General features: G+C 38.8%; 2 protein-coding genes across 3 annotated transcripts; one reads left to right on the plus strand and one right to left on the minus strand.

Annotated features, from left to right (window-relative positions):
• The first annotated feature begins 1,591 nt into the window (after window positions 1-1,591).
• Window positions 1,592-7,554, plus strand: rgp1 (RGP1 homolog, RAB6A GEF complex partner 1). Of its 2 annotated transcripts, XM_023347162.1 has the most exons (9): window positions 1,592-1,760; window positions 1,951-2,074; window positions 3,487-3,620; window positions 4,399-4,482; window positions 5,071-5,220; window positions 5,353-5,499; window positions 6,028-6,155; window positions 6,229-6,406; window positions 6,956-7,554. In XM_023347162.1, exons 2-9 carry the CDS (start codon window positions 1,959-1,961, stop codon window positions 7,177-7,179), a joined length of 1,161 nt encoding a protein of 386 aa, XP_023202930.1. In that variant the 5' UTR covers window positions 1,592-1,760; window positions 1,951-1,958; the 3' UTR covers window positions 7,180-7,554. The 2 variants fall into 2 exon arrangements, with proteins under 2 accessions (XP_023202930.1, XP_005807288.1); XM_005807231.2 differs by having other exon boundaries at window positions 1,592-2,074.
• A 91-nt stretch (window positions 7,555-7,645) lies between these two features.
• On the minus strand, window positions 7,646-10,599 carry msmp (microseminoprotein, prostate associated). The gene is given in 4 exon segments (XM_005807260.3): window positions 7,646-8,166; window positions 9,276-9,384; window positions 9,476-9,592; window positions 9,595-10,599. Coding segments are annotated over 4 exon segments (468 nt in total). The 5' UTR covers window positions 9,632-10,599; the 3' UTR covers window positions 7,646-7,961.
• Between the last annotated feature and the right edge of the window lie 3,228 nt (window positions 10,600-13,827).

Consider the following 13,827-nt stretch of genomic DNA (forward strand, 5'->3'; position numbering starts at 1 on the left):
GGGACGGGCTTCCCTTGAAACGGCTGGAAAACCTTTCGTTTCACCGTCATATACGTTCAACTTGCACATTCAATACATGTGTCGCAGCATATCGAGGAGTTTTAAAGTAACCATTGAAAAAATGTCATAGAAGTAAACTGTGCCTGACAAATTTGACTCTGGAGATAGGAGCAAAAATATATATATAAAAGGATGCGCTTGTACCATTTTAACAACAAAAGAGAGACAGAGGTTAGGTATTTTCCAATTTGTCGTACTTTACAGCTGTATAAAGTATGTTTAATTAATTTGTAAGTCAGTTTGTATGAATGTTCTTCCGTTTAATTAGAACGTTGTCATCAGCATTCTGCCATTGTCGCCCTGCAACTGCCCCTGCAACTGCCCCGTAGTAATTTGGTGCATGTCTGATATAGCAAGCTGTTTGTATATTTAATCGAAATCCGGGATTTTGACTAAAGCCCATGTGATTTGGGTTAAGACTGATGACGAGCCCGTGAGACGAGTTTTCCGCTAGACTTTAGACAGGAGCAGATTTACGAGACTAGCACACAACAGCTTTAAGGTTTTCATAACTCACAAATTCAGTGGAAGGTTAAAACCTAATCAGCAGTTCCTCACAAGAGAAGAGTGTTCATATTCAGTTTTTTTTTTTCCTTTTGCAACCACAAACTTAACGATTCAGAGTGGAAGTGGAAGGAAATGAAAGCCTGAAACTCTGGTGTGTTGTATTGTACTGTACTTTATTATGATTAGCCCCCTGAGCCAATACCTTTTAGAACCAAGTAGGCCTATGCTTTGCTGCACTTTACAGGTTGGAAAGTTTTGGGGAATATTTCTATCAACTTTACATATTTAGACACTGATATTTCACCCTCATTCTTCTTTGTAAAATAACTAACCTCAAACTGCTTCTCGCCTCAATGGTGCACTGTCATGATATTCACAGCCTGGCCAGTGGAAGCGGAAAGGGAGCAGAGGCCCATGCCATCCCCTGAGGACATGACGCCCTGGGTGGCTGCATGTCATCAGAAACTTCTCCTGCTTGGCATACATTCTCAATTGAAATTAGGATTTGGAAATTGGGAAATTAGGAGACTTGGACTAGGCCATTATAACATAACTTGTGCTTTGGTCTAAACATTCTTATGTTGTGTTGGAGTCATTGCTCAGCTTAAAGGTGAACCTCATATCCAGTTTAATGTTTCTTATTGCAGCCTCTAATAAGTTTTACCCTGCATTTAGCTCCATCCCATAGTTTCACTTCTGTGTCCCTACTGCTGACAAATAGCGTAGACATAATTATTGTGATCAATTATGTCACTTTACGTCGATGACAAATGGCGCTTTCTGATATTCGTCGTCCTACAAACAACGTGGCCGACACATAAACTTTCCCTGTGAATATGTTTTTTTCTTTTAACTATTCAATTTAAAATATATAACACAGTCAATATAATTTGTGTTTTAAAGCAACCACTATTTTTAAGAAAATGACTTGTATTTTTGTACTTTTCTAAATATTAGAGAGGTTTTATTTTCCCATGGTTTGTGATTTTGTGCGCAGGAGCGGAAGTGGACGACATCCATTTTTTTTTCCAGTTTTGTTTACTGTAGCTTCGGTGATAGCAAGGTGGGAGAGCTATGTTTAGTTTATCCAAAGACACAGTTAAATTGTCTTAATGTGTCTAAAGAAGTAATTTTAGGCACTCTCTTGACTTAAGAACCTTAAAAGTCTTACTGCAAGGTCGCTTGACGTTGAGGTATGTAAATACGACTTGCTGTATAACCAACAAAGTCCAGCAAAAAAAATTGAGACCGAAGAAGTTAACTTCTTCACACTGACTGGAGAGTCACAGGCTCGTAAACAGTGTTGTAGTTTATGTTCAGCCGTCTCTAGTTTTTCTTTTTAAGCGTTTGGAGATGTGTTGAGGTAGCGTTGGTTTTGTCCAGCGGCCCAGATGATCGAGGTGGTGGCCTCCATGGCCCGGGGCCCCGTGTTCCTGGCCGGGGAGCTCCTGGAGTGCCTCATAACCTTCACTAACCCGATGTCTCACCTCTCCACCTCGGCCAGCAGGTACGATTTTTCTCCTGTGGGATTATATATACAGTACAGACCAAAAGTTTGGACACACCTTTCTAATTCAATGGGTTTTCTTTATTTTCATGACTATTTATAAGGCAAGAAATCCCACTTATTAACCTGACAGGGCACACCTATGAAGTGAAAACCATTTCAGGTGACGACCTCTTGAAGCTCATCAAGAAAATGCAGAGTGTGTGCAAAGCAGTAATCACAGCAAAAGGTTGCTACTTTGAAGAAACTAGAATATAAGGGCTATTTTCAGTTGTTTTACACTTTTTTGTTTAGTGCAAATTTCCACATGTGTTATTCATAGTTTTGATGCCTTCAGTGTGAATCTACAATGTCAATAGTCATGAAAATAAAGGAAACTCATTGAATTAAAAGGTGTGTCCAAACTTTTGGTCTGTACTGTATATATATATATATATATATATATATATATATATATATATTTCAAATTATATGGCTTTATCACATGAATGTGTTGTTTATCTTGTATGATAGTGTATAGAAAATTGTCATCAGATGACCCGAGAGCAATCAGCTAAATAAAGCCAACAGAATTTATTTATAGAGCAATTTACGTGCAGTTGAATCTAAAAGTGCTTTGCAAAGTTTGGAAGCAATGAAGCGTTCACGCACAAAGAAAAACACATGAACTAAGTGTATATCATAAAAAATTATTTGATGTGTCTTTTTTTAATTGAAAGATTGCATAGAAATGTAAACGGAGAAAAGTAATTGCAGTTTTATTTGTAATGGGGTGGAAAACCAAAGACGGATTTGAAGAAGGTCAAGATAAAGTTGACTATAAAACGTACATTATCCATAAGATAAATAAATAGGACTAATACCTGAAACGGCACTAATTCTAGGATTAAATCAAATACCGTAAAAAAAGGAAAGGGTGTGAAAAAGACACACAATAATTAAAGCTTCAAGATCTAAGAACTAAACAAAACCCTAATAAATGCAAGTCCACGTTTTTATTTTGCTTTTTACAATATCAACACTATATTTGTCCTCAGTTCTTCAGGACGCCTGTACCAAAGATGGAGACTGTAATAACAAAAAAATTCCTCATAGTGAATTTCATTTTTAACTTCAGGTGCAAACAATCTACTTTGTAAAAGCAAATCACACAATAGTAGAAGTAGCACAGCAATAACATGTTTATCTTGGGACACAGTGGGGACAATGTGGAGGGAGGAAATCCCCGAAGCTCACTGTTGCAGAACTGCAGCACATTTCTTCAAACTGCCAGTATGCTTCTCTAATGAAACATTAATTGATAATTGTCACATATTTATACAGAGGGGTGCTAATAATTGTGCTAAAGAATGCTAATGTTGATCTCAGTCAGTCAGCCTGCCCCGGCGTAACCATTGTCTCCTGTGTGGCAGCGAGATGTTGGCATGGGCCAGCGCCCAGATCCACTGCCAGTTTCATGCCAGTGAGAACAGAGTGGCCCTGCCAGCGCAGGGCAACAAGCAGGACGTCCAGGCCGACAGCGACACCGTGCTGATTCCAAGCAGAGGTGAGCCCCACGACATCGGAGAGGGGCCGAAGGTCCAGATACATGTGTCCGATATCAGATCTGCAACATATCTGGGCTGCTACCAGCGATTATTTTTGGGACTGATTATTCTATCAGTTTTTTTCCCCTGATGATTAATCAGATAAAAAAAGAGGCACGTTTTGCAGATTTTTCATTTACGTATTTTTTATGCAATGTTAGAAATTAAATTATTGTAGATAAGCAAATTTAATTCCCTTTTTATATAAGACAAAACTGTCGTTGCCTAAAATGCAATAAAAACATTACTTAGTGTACGCTTGATCATTTGTTGTAAATAATGCAATTTCAGAAAAAAACTAAATATATTGTTTTTCTGCTTACAATGTAGGGCTGACCTGGTGATTATTTTTGGGGATTTTCTTCCTTTTTTCAGAATTTGAACTTAGAGAAGCGAAAGCTATGCCATCTGGGGTAGAACATAGCCACGAAACTTTTTTAACTTAAATGTAAATATCTATAATTTTTGTACAGTTTTGACTAAATTAATGCTGAGTGAGTCTGTATACAATGAATCGATTACTAAGTTAGTCGACGGTTATTTTGGTACTTGATTCATCACGATTAGCCTGATTAATTGTTTCAGCCTTATAGCGTATTTATTTTTTAAGTACAAATACCTCTGAAAGGGAATTTGTCAAAAACTTATTAGTAATAAATAAATAAATACATTTAAATATTAGGTCCAAAGATAAGGATTTAGAATGTGCCACTAAGTCTTCATCTTTATTTTTTGCAGGAGAACGAGGGCAGTGTGTGCTGGACACACCTCCCAAAATACTGTTCTGTGACCTGCGCCTTGACCCCGGAGAAAGTAAAACGTGTACGTATTTTTACATGGTTTCTGTGGGGGGGCTTTTATCCTTGCATCTTTTACATATCCACGTATACCTGAGATCACCTATAGCAATTTTCTTTTGTATGACTTAATCAGTCTCTGATAGCACCAGAATGCTTTCTGTTGTTGCTTTGAGGTTTATTGGTTGTTTTTGTACAGCTTTATGAATTTCCCTGCTAATTTAAATGTTGGGTGTAGAGAGGTTTCACATTTGAGCATAGAATATTTTGGCGTTGACCGTTACTGGCTGGTCTAAAATGAAAAAATCTGGTCAGTGAACACATCATGCGCAAGCACTGCAAGCTAGCTGTGCTAACAACAAATCGTAAGATTCTTGTTAGCTTAAAATGTCAACTCTAATTATTTTGTTCCTTTTCCAGAATATTAGTAAAACTCACTTGCGTCCTGTGACTCTGCCTGTGTTATTGTTCCTAAATAGTGATTGAATTTGGCTAAAATTTGTATTTGCCGCTAAGATGGGCTGGATATCCTGATCACTGCATCTGTATCACATTCACAACAGTTTTATTTTGTTGGTTTTTATCTCTGCTTTCCACCACACTACCTTCTCAGACTCCTACAGCGAGCTGGTTCCCGTAGATGGACCTCCTAGTTTTCGCGGTCAGGCAGTGAAGTACGTCTACAAGCTGACCATCGGCTGTCAGCGAGTCAACTCTCCCATCAAGTTGCTCCGAGTTCCTTTCAGAGTCCTGGTTCTGCAGGGTGAGAGAGCTTTGGATCGCTTCCGGCTGCGTTTGCTTTTATTTTGTCCGACCCTCTGTTCTTAGATTTGAGAGGAAATTCAGTGGAGAATAAAAACGGATGAAGTTAGACTTTTTCTTATCTAACCCACAGGAATGCCAGAGCCTCCGTTTCCTCACGATGAAGAAGTTTCTCCCTCCAACCCGTTTCTGGAGGAAGAGGAAGCAAGCCGGCGAGATGCGACAGCTTTGGAGAGAGCGCTGGACATGCTGATGGTCACCACCTCCAGACGATGCCCTCGTGAGTTGTTCATCAGTTTATCTTTCTTTGTTTGTGTGTTTCTTTTTTTTCTTTCTTCTCTTCTTTCTTTCTGTATTTATTTTTCTTTTTCTTTGTTCTTTTATTTTTTTTCTCTCTTACTTTCTTCTTGTCTTTTTGTTTGTTTCCTCCTTTGTCTCTTTCTTTTTTCTTTGTTTTCTTTTTCTGTTTCTTTTCTTTTTTATTTATTTATTTATCTTTCTTTGTTTTTTTCTGTTCTTTCATTATTAAAATTTTTATTTCTTTTATTTTTTTACTTTTTGTATTTTATTTATTTTTCTCTATTTAATTTTTTTGTCTTTTGTGTTATTTATTTATTATTTCTTTCTCTTTTGTCTTTTTATTTAAGGGTACTGAGAAACAGAACCGTGCAGTGTCACTCTACAGATGCATACATATATATATTTACATAAACATTAATAGTGGATCAGATCAAAACAAAACTATCTTTTTTTGTACCTTTCCATTATTTGTACTTTACACATTTCCTCTGCTCTTCGTCACACCCAGACATGTTTAATATCACCAACACGCGAGGAAAAGTGGCAAAGTTCTGCATCTTTAAGACCGTTTACAGACTGGGAGAGGACATCGTCGGCACCTTCAACTTCTCCGAGGGAGACATTCCCTGCCTGCAGGTGAGTTTACTGTGCAGTTGTAGCATTGCTTTCCAATATTTATTTTCTAAAACGCTTCGAATGTGTTTCCTAGTATTCGGTGAGCCTGCAAAGCGAGGAGGAGATCCAGCAGCAGTACCAGCGGCGACCTGGACAGGCCGTCAGCGTGACCGGACACGGCCGGCACCTGGAGTCCTGCCTCCACACCGCCTCCAGCCACTTCTCTCTGCCCATACCGCTCAACGTCACGCCGGGCTTCAGCACAGACATCGGTCAGTCGGAGGGTCATGTTCCAACGTCAAGTTGTTTAAAATGCTTTCGAAAATCCCTCTGAAAGTTTCAGACCATCAGAAATGTTCAAATTGATTTCAGTCGTAGTCATATTTTTATAAGCCTCCATTTAAAGAAAAGCTATACTCATAATGAGGAATTTATTTAACATAAATTAAAGGTTTTTAAAGTCGTATTTCTGTCATTTTTCTGTCATAGAGGAAAGGCTGTACCTTAAGTGATACGTAAAAATAATAATTGGGTTCACAAGTTTTAATTTGTTTTAGTTTTTTCTAGAAACAGGTTCTAATTCACACATACATGCTTGATGTTATACATATAACTTCAGATAATATTTAATTATCTGTACTTTATAAAGGTTGCAAACACTCTACAGATTTCTTGTAGTATTTGTTGCAAATGTAGCAGTTATTATATTAGTAGGGCATTTTTTTTACCTCTTTTGTTGTGAGAAATTAATTTATCAAACATTTTACTGTAAAAGTTTTTAGACACCATCTTCATCGACTCTCCTTGCTCTCGCCCTTCAGTGACTCTGAGGTGGCGCCTGCACTTTGAATTCGTCACGGCCCGTGAGCCGATGGAACCGCCCACCGTTCTTCAGAACCAATCAGAGGTGACCGTCTGGGCCGGGGCGGAGCACGTCGACGTGGACACCTTCAGCTGGAACCTGCCCGTCAAAGTGCTGCCCACAAACCCAGCGCTGGCGTCCTACGTGTCCCAGTTCACTGGCACCAACAGCATCAACATCTGACCTCCAGAGCTGCACAGTTTTTAAGACTCGTGTGAGTGTGTGTGTGTGTGTGTGTGTGTTTTCTTTTTAAAGGTAACTAATATTTTCACAGAGTTGCATATTTCCAGAAGAAATAAGCATCCAGAGTTGGTGGATTCAAATTGTATTGAAACAAACTGTATACGTCGCCTTTTTTTGGCTTTTTAAAATTTTTAGAAAAATGCAACTTTTTCTTTTTGGTGTTTATTTATTTTTGAGTCTGCTTTATGCATGAACAGCTTTTATTTTTATTATTTGAAGCCAGCATTACTCATACAAGATGCTTTTTTCTTTACAAGTTCTTTTCTTTGAGCTCCTGTAAGAAGCACAAGGATATATTAAAAGTTTAACCTCAAATTTTCTTTCTTTATTTTAGACAAGAGTGTCATCTCCAGGTTAAATGAGTTACAGCAGAAAACAGGTGAACAGAAATACATAGAAAGTATGCATTCTTGCTTATATTTACATTACTACATTGTTTTGACAAAAGGTTTGTTTAGCAAAGAACATTAAATCAGTTAAACATGCAAACGTTTTACTGAATTTTTAAAGCACGGTTGATTATGGAAATAAAATAGATTCAAAAGAATGTAGAATATTTACTTTAATACTTGCAAGAAGATTACTGAGTAAGAAATGTCATACATAAACACAAAAGGCTGCTTTTCTGAATTTTTGTCTTGCAAAGACAGATTCTTAATACGGAAACTCACAGACGGTGTTTAATATAGGTTCATTAAAACAAAAAAGGCATTTTCTGATATTCAGGTGCAGGTTAAGCTGCTGTTGGTCTCTGTGCGGATCCCCCCGTCGAGCTGCAGCTGCAGCGATCCGTGGCTGGGGTCCCTGTCCGTTTCGCCCGGGGTGCACGGCAGGCGGGGGTCAGCTGTCTGGACCAGAAACGCTTTGCAGGTCACTGGCTCCACCCTCACCTCACACCAGGCAGGGAAGTCCACCGGTCGATGCACCCTGCACAGTATTAGACACGGCCTTTGTGTACAGCTCAGGATTCCTTACGCTGCATGTTATTAATGTGTGTGTTGTTCAAAAGTGCAGAAAAAATTGCTATAAACCACTACTGTACGCTCTAAATACAGTAGATCTGCTAGATAAAGCCTGTATTTGTTTGAAAAAAAATCTAGAACTTTTCATATGAGGATCGATTACTTCATGTATTCTAAACATCTAAAGCTGAATTCTGGGTCAGCAGTGTTTTGTTTCTAAATGAAAGATACGGCTCCCCACCCAGGGCACCATTACTAAGGAGTGGCAGCACAAGCACACAAAAAAGTATCATTTAAATGTTAGTTACTCTTGTGATGTCTAATTCTGCTCATTTTCGTTTTCCACTAATGGGGAGTGTTAGACAACGTAAGAAAATACTGTGGCTTTGCACTGCAGACGGTTAAATGACATAGATGAAGCAGTGTGACTCACAGTTTATTATTTATAGTAAAAAGAAATGTATAAATCAATTAATTAAAAAGTAAAAATGTAGACTGATCAACGTTGCAATTAATTATTGTTCCCTTATCAACGATTTCTAAATTCATTAATTCTTTATTGTATTTGTAAAACACTAAACTACAAATACCTTTTCAGCATATATACATATACTGTATATATATATATATATATATATATATATATATATATATAAATGTTCTTTCACATTGTCTCAATTATATATATATATATAATTGAGACAATGTGAAAGAGCATTTTTTGATAATTTAGGTTACTTTTAGTTAAAAAAAAATATATATATATATATACGTATATTTACACTCTACAAACTAATTATCATCCCTACTGATCATTTGCTCTTTGGATCATTTATCTTATGGTGATGACATGAGAAGGCCTCTTTACCATCACCCTAATCTTCAGGTTCATAGGTTCTCTGTCAGAGTTGAGTCTCTGCGCCGCTCCGTAGCATTAACAATAAACGGAAACGTGTTTTTGTAAGGAAAACATTACTGTAACATACGTCTGCCAGGGGTCTGAGTACCTCCGCTGTTACATATAGGCTGTGTGCATCTGGACACCGAGCGATTCTGGGTGTTTGTGTTACTCACGTCTCACAGCAACCGACTCCAACAGGGTGCAAACAGGTGCACTGCATGCAGGCGTTATCCATCCAGGTCTCCCCCAGGGCGTACCGCCTCCCCTCGAACTCACACAGAGCTGGGACGACACATGGAAAACCGCAGTTCAGATCGTTTTTAAAAAATAAAAAAAGCATTCTTTTAGATGAAATAATGAGAGGATTTCTCACCTCTGGAGTTGAAGTGGCACTCAAGAGGCGCTGCGGAGCCACCGCCGGCCCAGAGCAGAAGAAACCCTGCGGCTGCGACCGTCCAGTTAACCACGGCGAGCTCCATCTTCATCTTCTCCCGATTCCTCGTCTCCTTATGTTCCCTCGCTTATACATCCGGAGGCTTTAAGTCCGTGCCGTGGAGGTGTGGTCGCCATGTGGCCCGTGGCCCTGGCTGTGGAAAGTGGCGCCATCCATCAGGAATGAGGAGGTCCTGTTGTTTGGAGTGGAGTGGGGGTGGCCAGAGGGTGGACAGAAGTGAATCCTGTATCTTTTCATGGGTTTGGCACCGCAGAGATGCTCTCGCTGTGCTTCAGCAGGCATGAAAGTCAGAAAGTGATAGAAACAATGACACATCCATGTGGTGACTAAGCAATGGAGGGGCAGAGGAGAGGTGAGCTGGAGGACAATGAGAGAGAGGCCCAAGGAGGAGGAGATGCAGAGGGATTGGATGTATTTACTGTTATTCATCACTGGCAAAATCCTTTCCTAGTTTAGAACTGATCAGAAAGCCGAAGCTATTTCAAACAGTCTAAATGTTAGGATATAGTAAGAAAACACATGCGAGGCAAAACAACGTCATGGCCACTCAATGCTAACGGTCTTTAAACTGAGACTCCAGTAGATCTCTGGATGTGATCTACTGGAGATCAGACATTTTTTAAACATGTTCCTGAAACCTTAAAGTCTTCTTACAATCTAGAATAATAAAAATTGAAGATCTGGAGGAATTTAAAATGGCTCAAATTTTGTTGAAGGCATCAAATAAACTGCTACCTGAGCACATACAGAGCATGTTTTTGAAAGAGAAGGGAAGATCTAACTTACTCAGACTTAAGGATTTGTAGTGTACGCACAGCAGGAAGGAGCTTTTGTAGTTCAATTCATGATGTAAAAAATTATGGAGCAAAAAAATAAAGTCAAAATTTAATACAATTTAAAGCAAAATATAAGGAGGACATTTTCACAATATATATGGGTAAGAGAGAGGGCTGCACAGTGGAACAGTAGGTAGGACTGTTGCCTTGTCCTGGGTTCGATTCCCGGCCCGGGGTCTTTCTGCACGGAGTTTGCATGTTCTCCCTGTGCATGGTGGGTTCTCTCCAGGTACTCAAGCTTCCTCCCACAGCCCAAAAAACATGACTGTCAGGTTAATTGTTCTCTCTAAGTTCTCCGTAGGTGTGAGTGTGTGTGTGCATAGTTGTCTGTCCTGTCTGTTTCTGTGTTGCCCTGCGACAGACTGGCGACATGTCCAGGGTGACCCCTGCCTCTCGCCCAGAACGTAGCAGGAGCAGCTAAAATGGATGGATGGATGGATGGATGGATGGATGGATGGATGGATGGGTAAGAGAGAGCACTAATGTGTGTGTACATTGAGGCTAACACATATGAGTGTGTGGGTATGGATGTACTTTATATTGGACATAGGTAAACATACGTAATCCTAAACCTAGAAAAAATGGAAAATTAATTATCCTATGTCCTTTTGTTTATTTATTAATGAGGGTCCATCTGAAAATATGGTATGAGTTTATGGGGTGGAAGTTCATAAGTTTCTTACTTCTTCCTACTCCTTTTCAAGCATTATGATACAAAAATATATGTCTTTTGCATTCCTTGTTCATGTGTGCTATTTTATACTGCTAGCATGTTCAAAATAAGTAAATAAATAAACCATTTTGAACCATTTATCTGCATGGTTTCCCAATAGAACATTGTCTGAACCATAACACCTAGACTACGAGCTTGTCTTCTTCCTACTGGGTATTTTTGACTCTTTCCCTTATTATCAACAAGGATCTCCACACTTACAGCTTCAAATAGAAGTTTGCAAACATTCCTCACAACCATGAATTTAATCTTCTACTGTGTTTTTAATGATTTGACCAATGGAAACTGAAATAAAGAAAGTTATTTCTTTATAAGGTACATCCATGCATTGATTTCTGCTCACTTGAATGGCTTACATTGGCGACAATGTTATGAAGACCTGTGTATCATCTACGTTGCTATAGTAACCTACTGTATCTTGTTATTTAACAGCAACTATATAAAACGAAGTGCAACATCAAAATATTTGAAACTCATGATTAGGACGTTTCAGAAGTTTTTCTCAGTTTTCGGCATCAATTGATGCACTGTAAAAATTTAAATCAAAACCTGTTGTACGTTTATTGTTTACCACAAATATAAATATGGGCATTTCTAGCAGGGATTAAGCTATTAATCTCTTGTCTCAGTATCAAAACATAAGGGCTGCAAAACGTTTGTTAACAGATCTACATAAACTTGGTACCAACTTTGTTTTTCACAGAAAACAAGTCAAGATGTCAGCAGTCGGCATGTTGTCATCTGACCTGATTTTACAGTGATCTGAAAAATGATTAGTTCCTCCACTCAAACTTGTTTACCATCTGTGGACAGAGTTCAAGATCAGAGGAAAAATCCACCCAGATCTTCCACAAGCGGCCCCGGGGCCTCGTAACCTTCCGTCTTCTCTGACACCTCCAACATTGCTGGACGGTGTTGACGAGTCCCTCCGATTATAGCCACAGGAATTTTTTCATCCGCTTGATCTCTTTGACTCAAAGTTCCCTCTTCCATTATGTACAAGTCTTATGGACCAGCCGGAGCTCTTTTTTTATTTCATCCAATAAAGCTGCAGAGGAATTCACACTCCTCATGTTCAAACTTGGGTGGTACTGGGCTCTTTGGAGATTGCGGGTCACTTCAAACGTGTCGACTCAGAGCTCACGCCCTGAATCGTCCAGTGTGCTGCGGTCTGCGATGAGAAGGGCGGATGTTTCGAAACTGAAGATGAGGATTTTCCTGTCCTGTCTTCACACTTCATGGACATGCACTTCATTGGAGACAATGGCATTTTAACTGGGGGGAAACTTTGAAAGTGCCCGTGTCTTTCATCATGACATAGTCTTTGGAATGAAAACTAGTTGCACTGATTGAACTTCAAAACTAGAAAAAAAAACATTTTGCTCATCGTCTTTATTTAATGTTTACATATCTTCTATTCGGTAGAAAATGTTCTGCCATAAATATATTGCATTAGATGCATAGATTTGTATGCTTTTCTTGATTTTTTGCATTTTCTCCCGCCCATTTTTGCCCAATAAAAGATAAATCAATACATCAAAGTCCAGGAAGTATCTATCCATTATATTTTATTTCAAGCTGTTGATTGTGTATTTTAAGATCTGGCCTTTGCAGATATTGTTTTGGGACATCGACCACCAGACAGACAGCCACATTTGCAGAATATGAGATAATCTGAGAAGTAACTGATAATGCAGCACGCGTAAGCCATTCACTTCACTTCCGCCTAATTTTCTGTGTGTTTTGATAATATTTACCTCGGATCATAAACATTTCCAACCTTTGCTGCAGTTTTTTCACTCTGTCCTTTTCATTTGGGTGGATTTCAGTTACATCTGTTGGATGTGAAAATTTTGAATCATTGTTCTTTGCAGGCAGCAATCATTTAGCTCCTTTTGGCACCTTTTGTTTTAAAATAAAAAGGCTTCTCTTTGTGATATCGTTTGATAAAATATGCTTAATTAACGCCCACAACAATGTTGACGTGTTTGTTTACATAAGTGCTAGGGCGGCATACGGGTCAGTCCTAGAAACCAAAACTGCTAATCCTGGACAATATTAAGCTTAGAAATGTATTGAGGACCATCTGACAAATGCATTACAATGATTACAATTTATATCTTGAATATTTATTAATGAGGAAATGTAATAACTGGACTTCATGCCCTGGAAGTATTGCATCGGGGTATCATGCTCTATGCCTAAGGTTCTGGATTTTGTACAGTTTTTGACACAGAAGTCTGAATTCAGTTATTTGTATGGGTGGGTGGGTGCTTTTTGCAGTATAATGTAAATGCTACATTGCCCCTGCAGGCTTGTATATCTTTGGAAAATGACGTTAGGGGAGAAATGATTCAGATTATCCCATTGCATTATGATGTTTCCTCTCCACAGTATAATGGTAGTGAGTGGGGTGGTGACCCTGATAGGTTACTCAAACAGAGGGAATCCCTTTGGATCTCTACCCTTCAAACCTTTGCTCCAAAGGGACTGAAGCATGAGTTATTTCTGAATGTGATTATTTTTGTTGAATAAACCTTTTGACACCTAAACAGAGATTAGCTTTAACATGAGTGCTAATGTCATGTTGCTTAGAAACATTTATAAGTTAAAATCCTCCTCTTTAAATGTGTCGCTTGGAAATACCTCCACTGGCCTAATATAATGTGGAAGTAACTCAAACCGCATCATGTCAGACCTTT

The sequence above is a fragment of the Xiphophorus maculatus genome, chromosome 14 (genome assembly GCF_002775205.1).
Source record: "Xiphophorus maculatus strain JP 163 A chromosome 14, X_maculatus-5.0-male, whole genome shotgun sequence".
NCBI classification, from domain to species: Eukaryota; Metazoa; Chordata; class Actinopteri; order Cyprinodontiformes; family Poeciliidae; genus Xiphophorus; species Xiphophorus maculatus.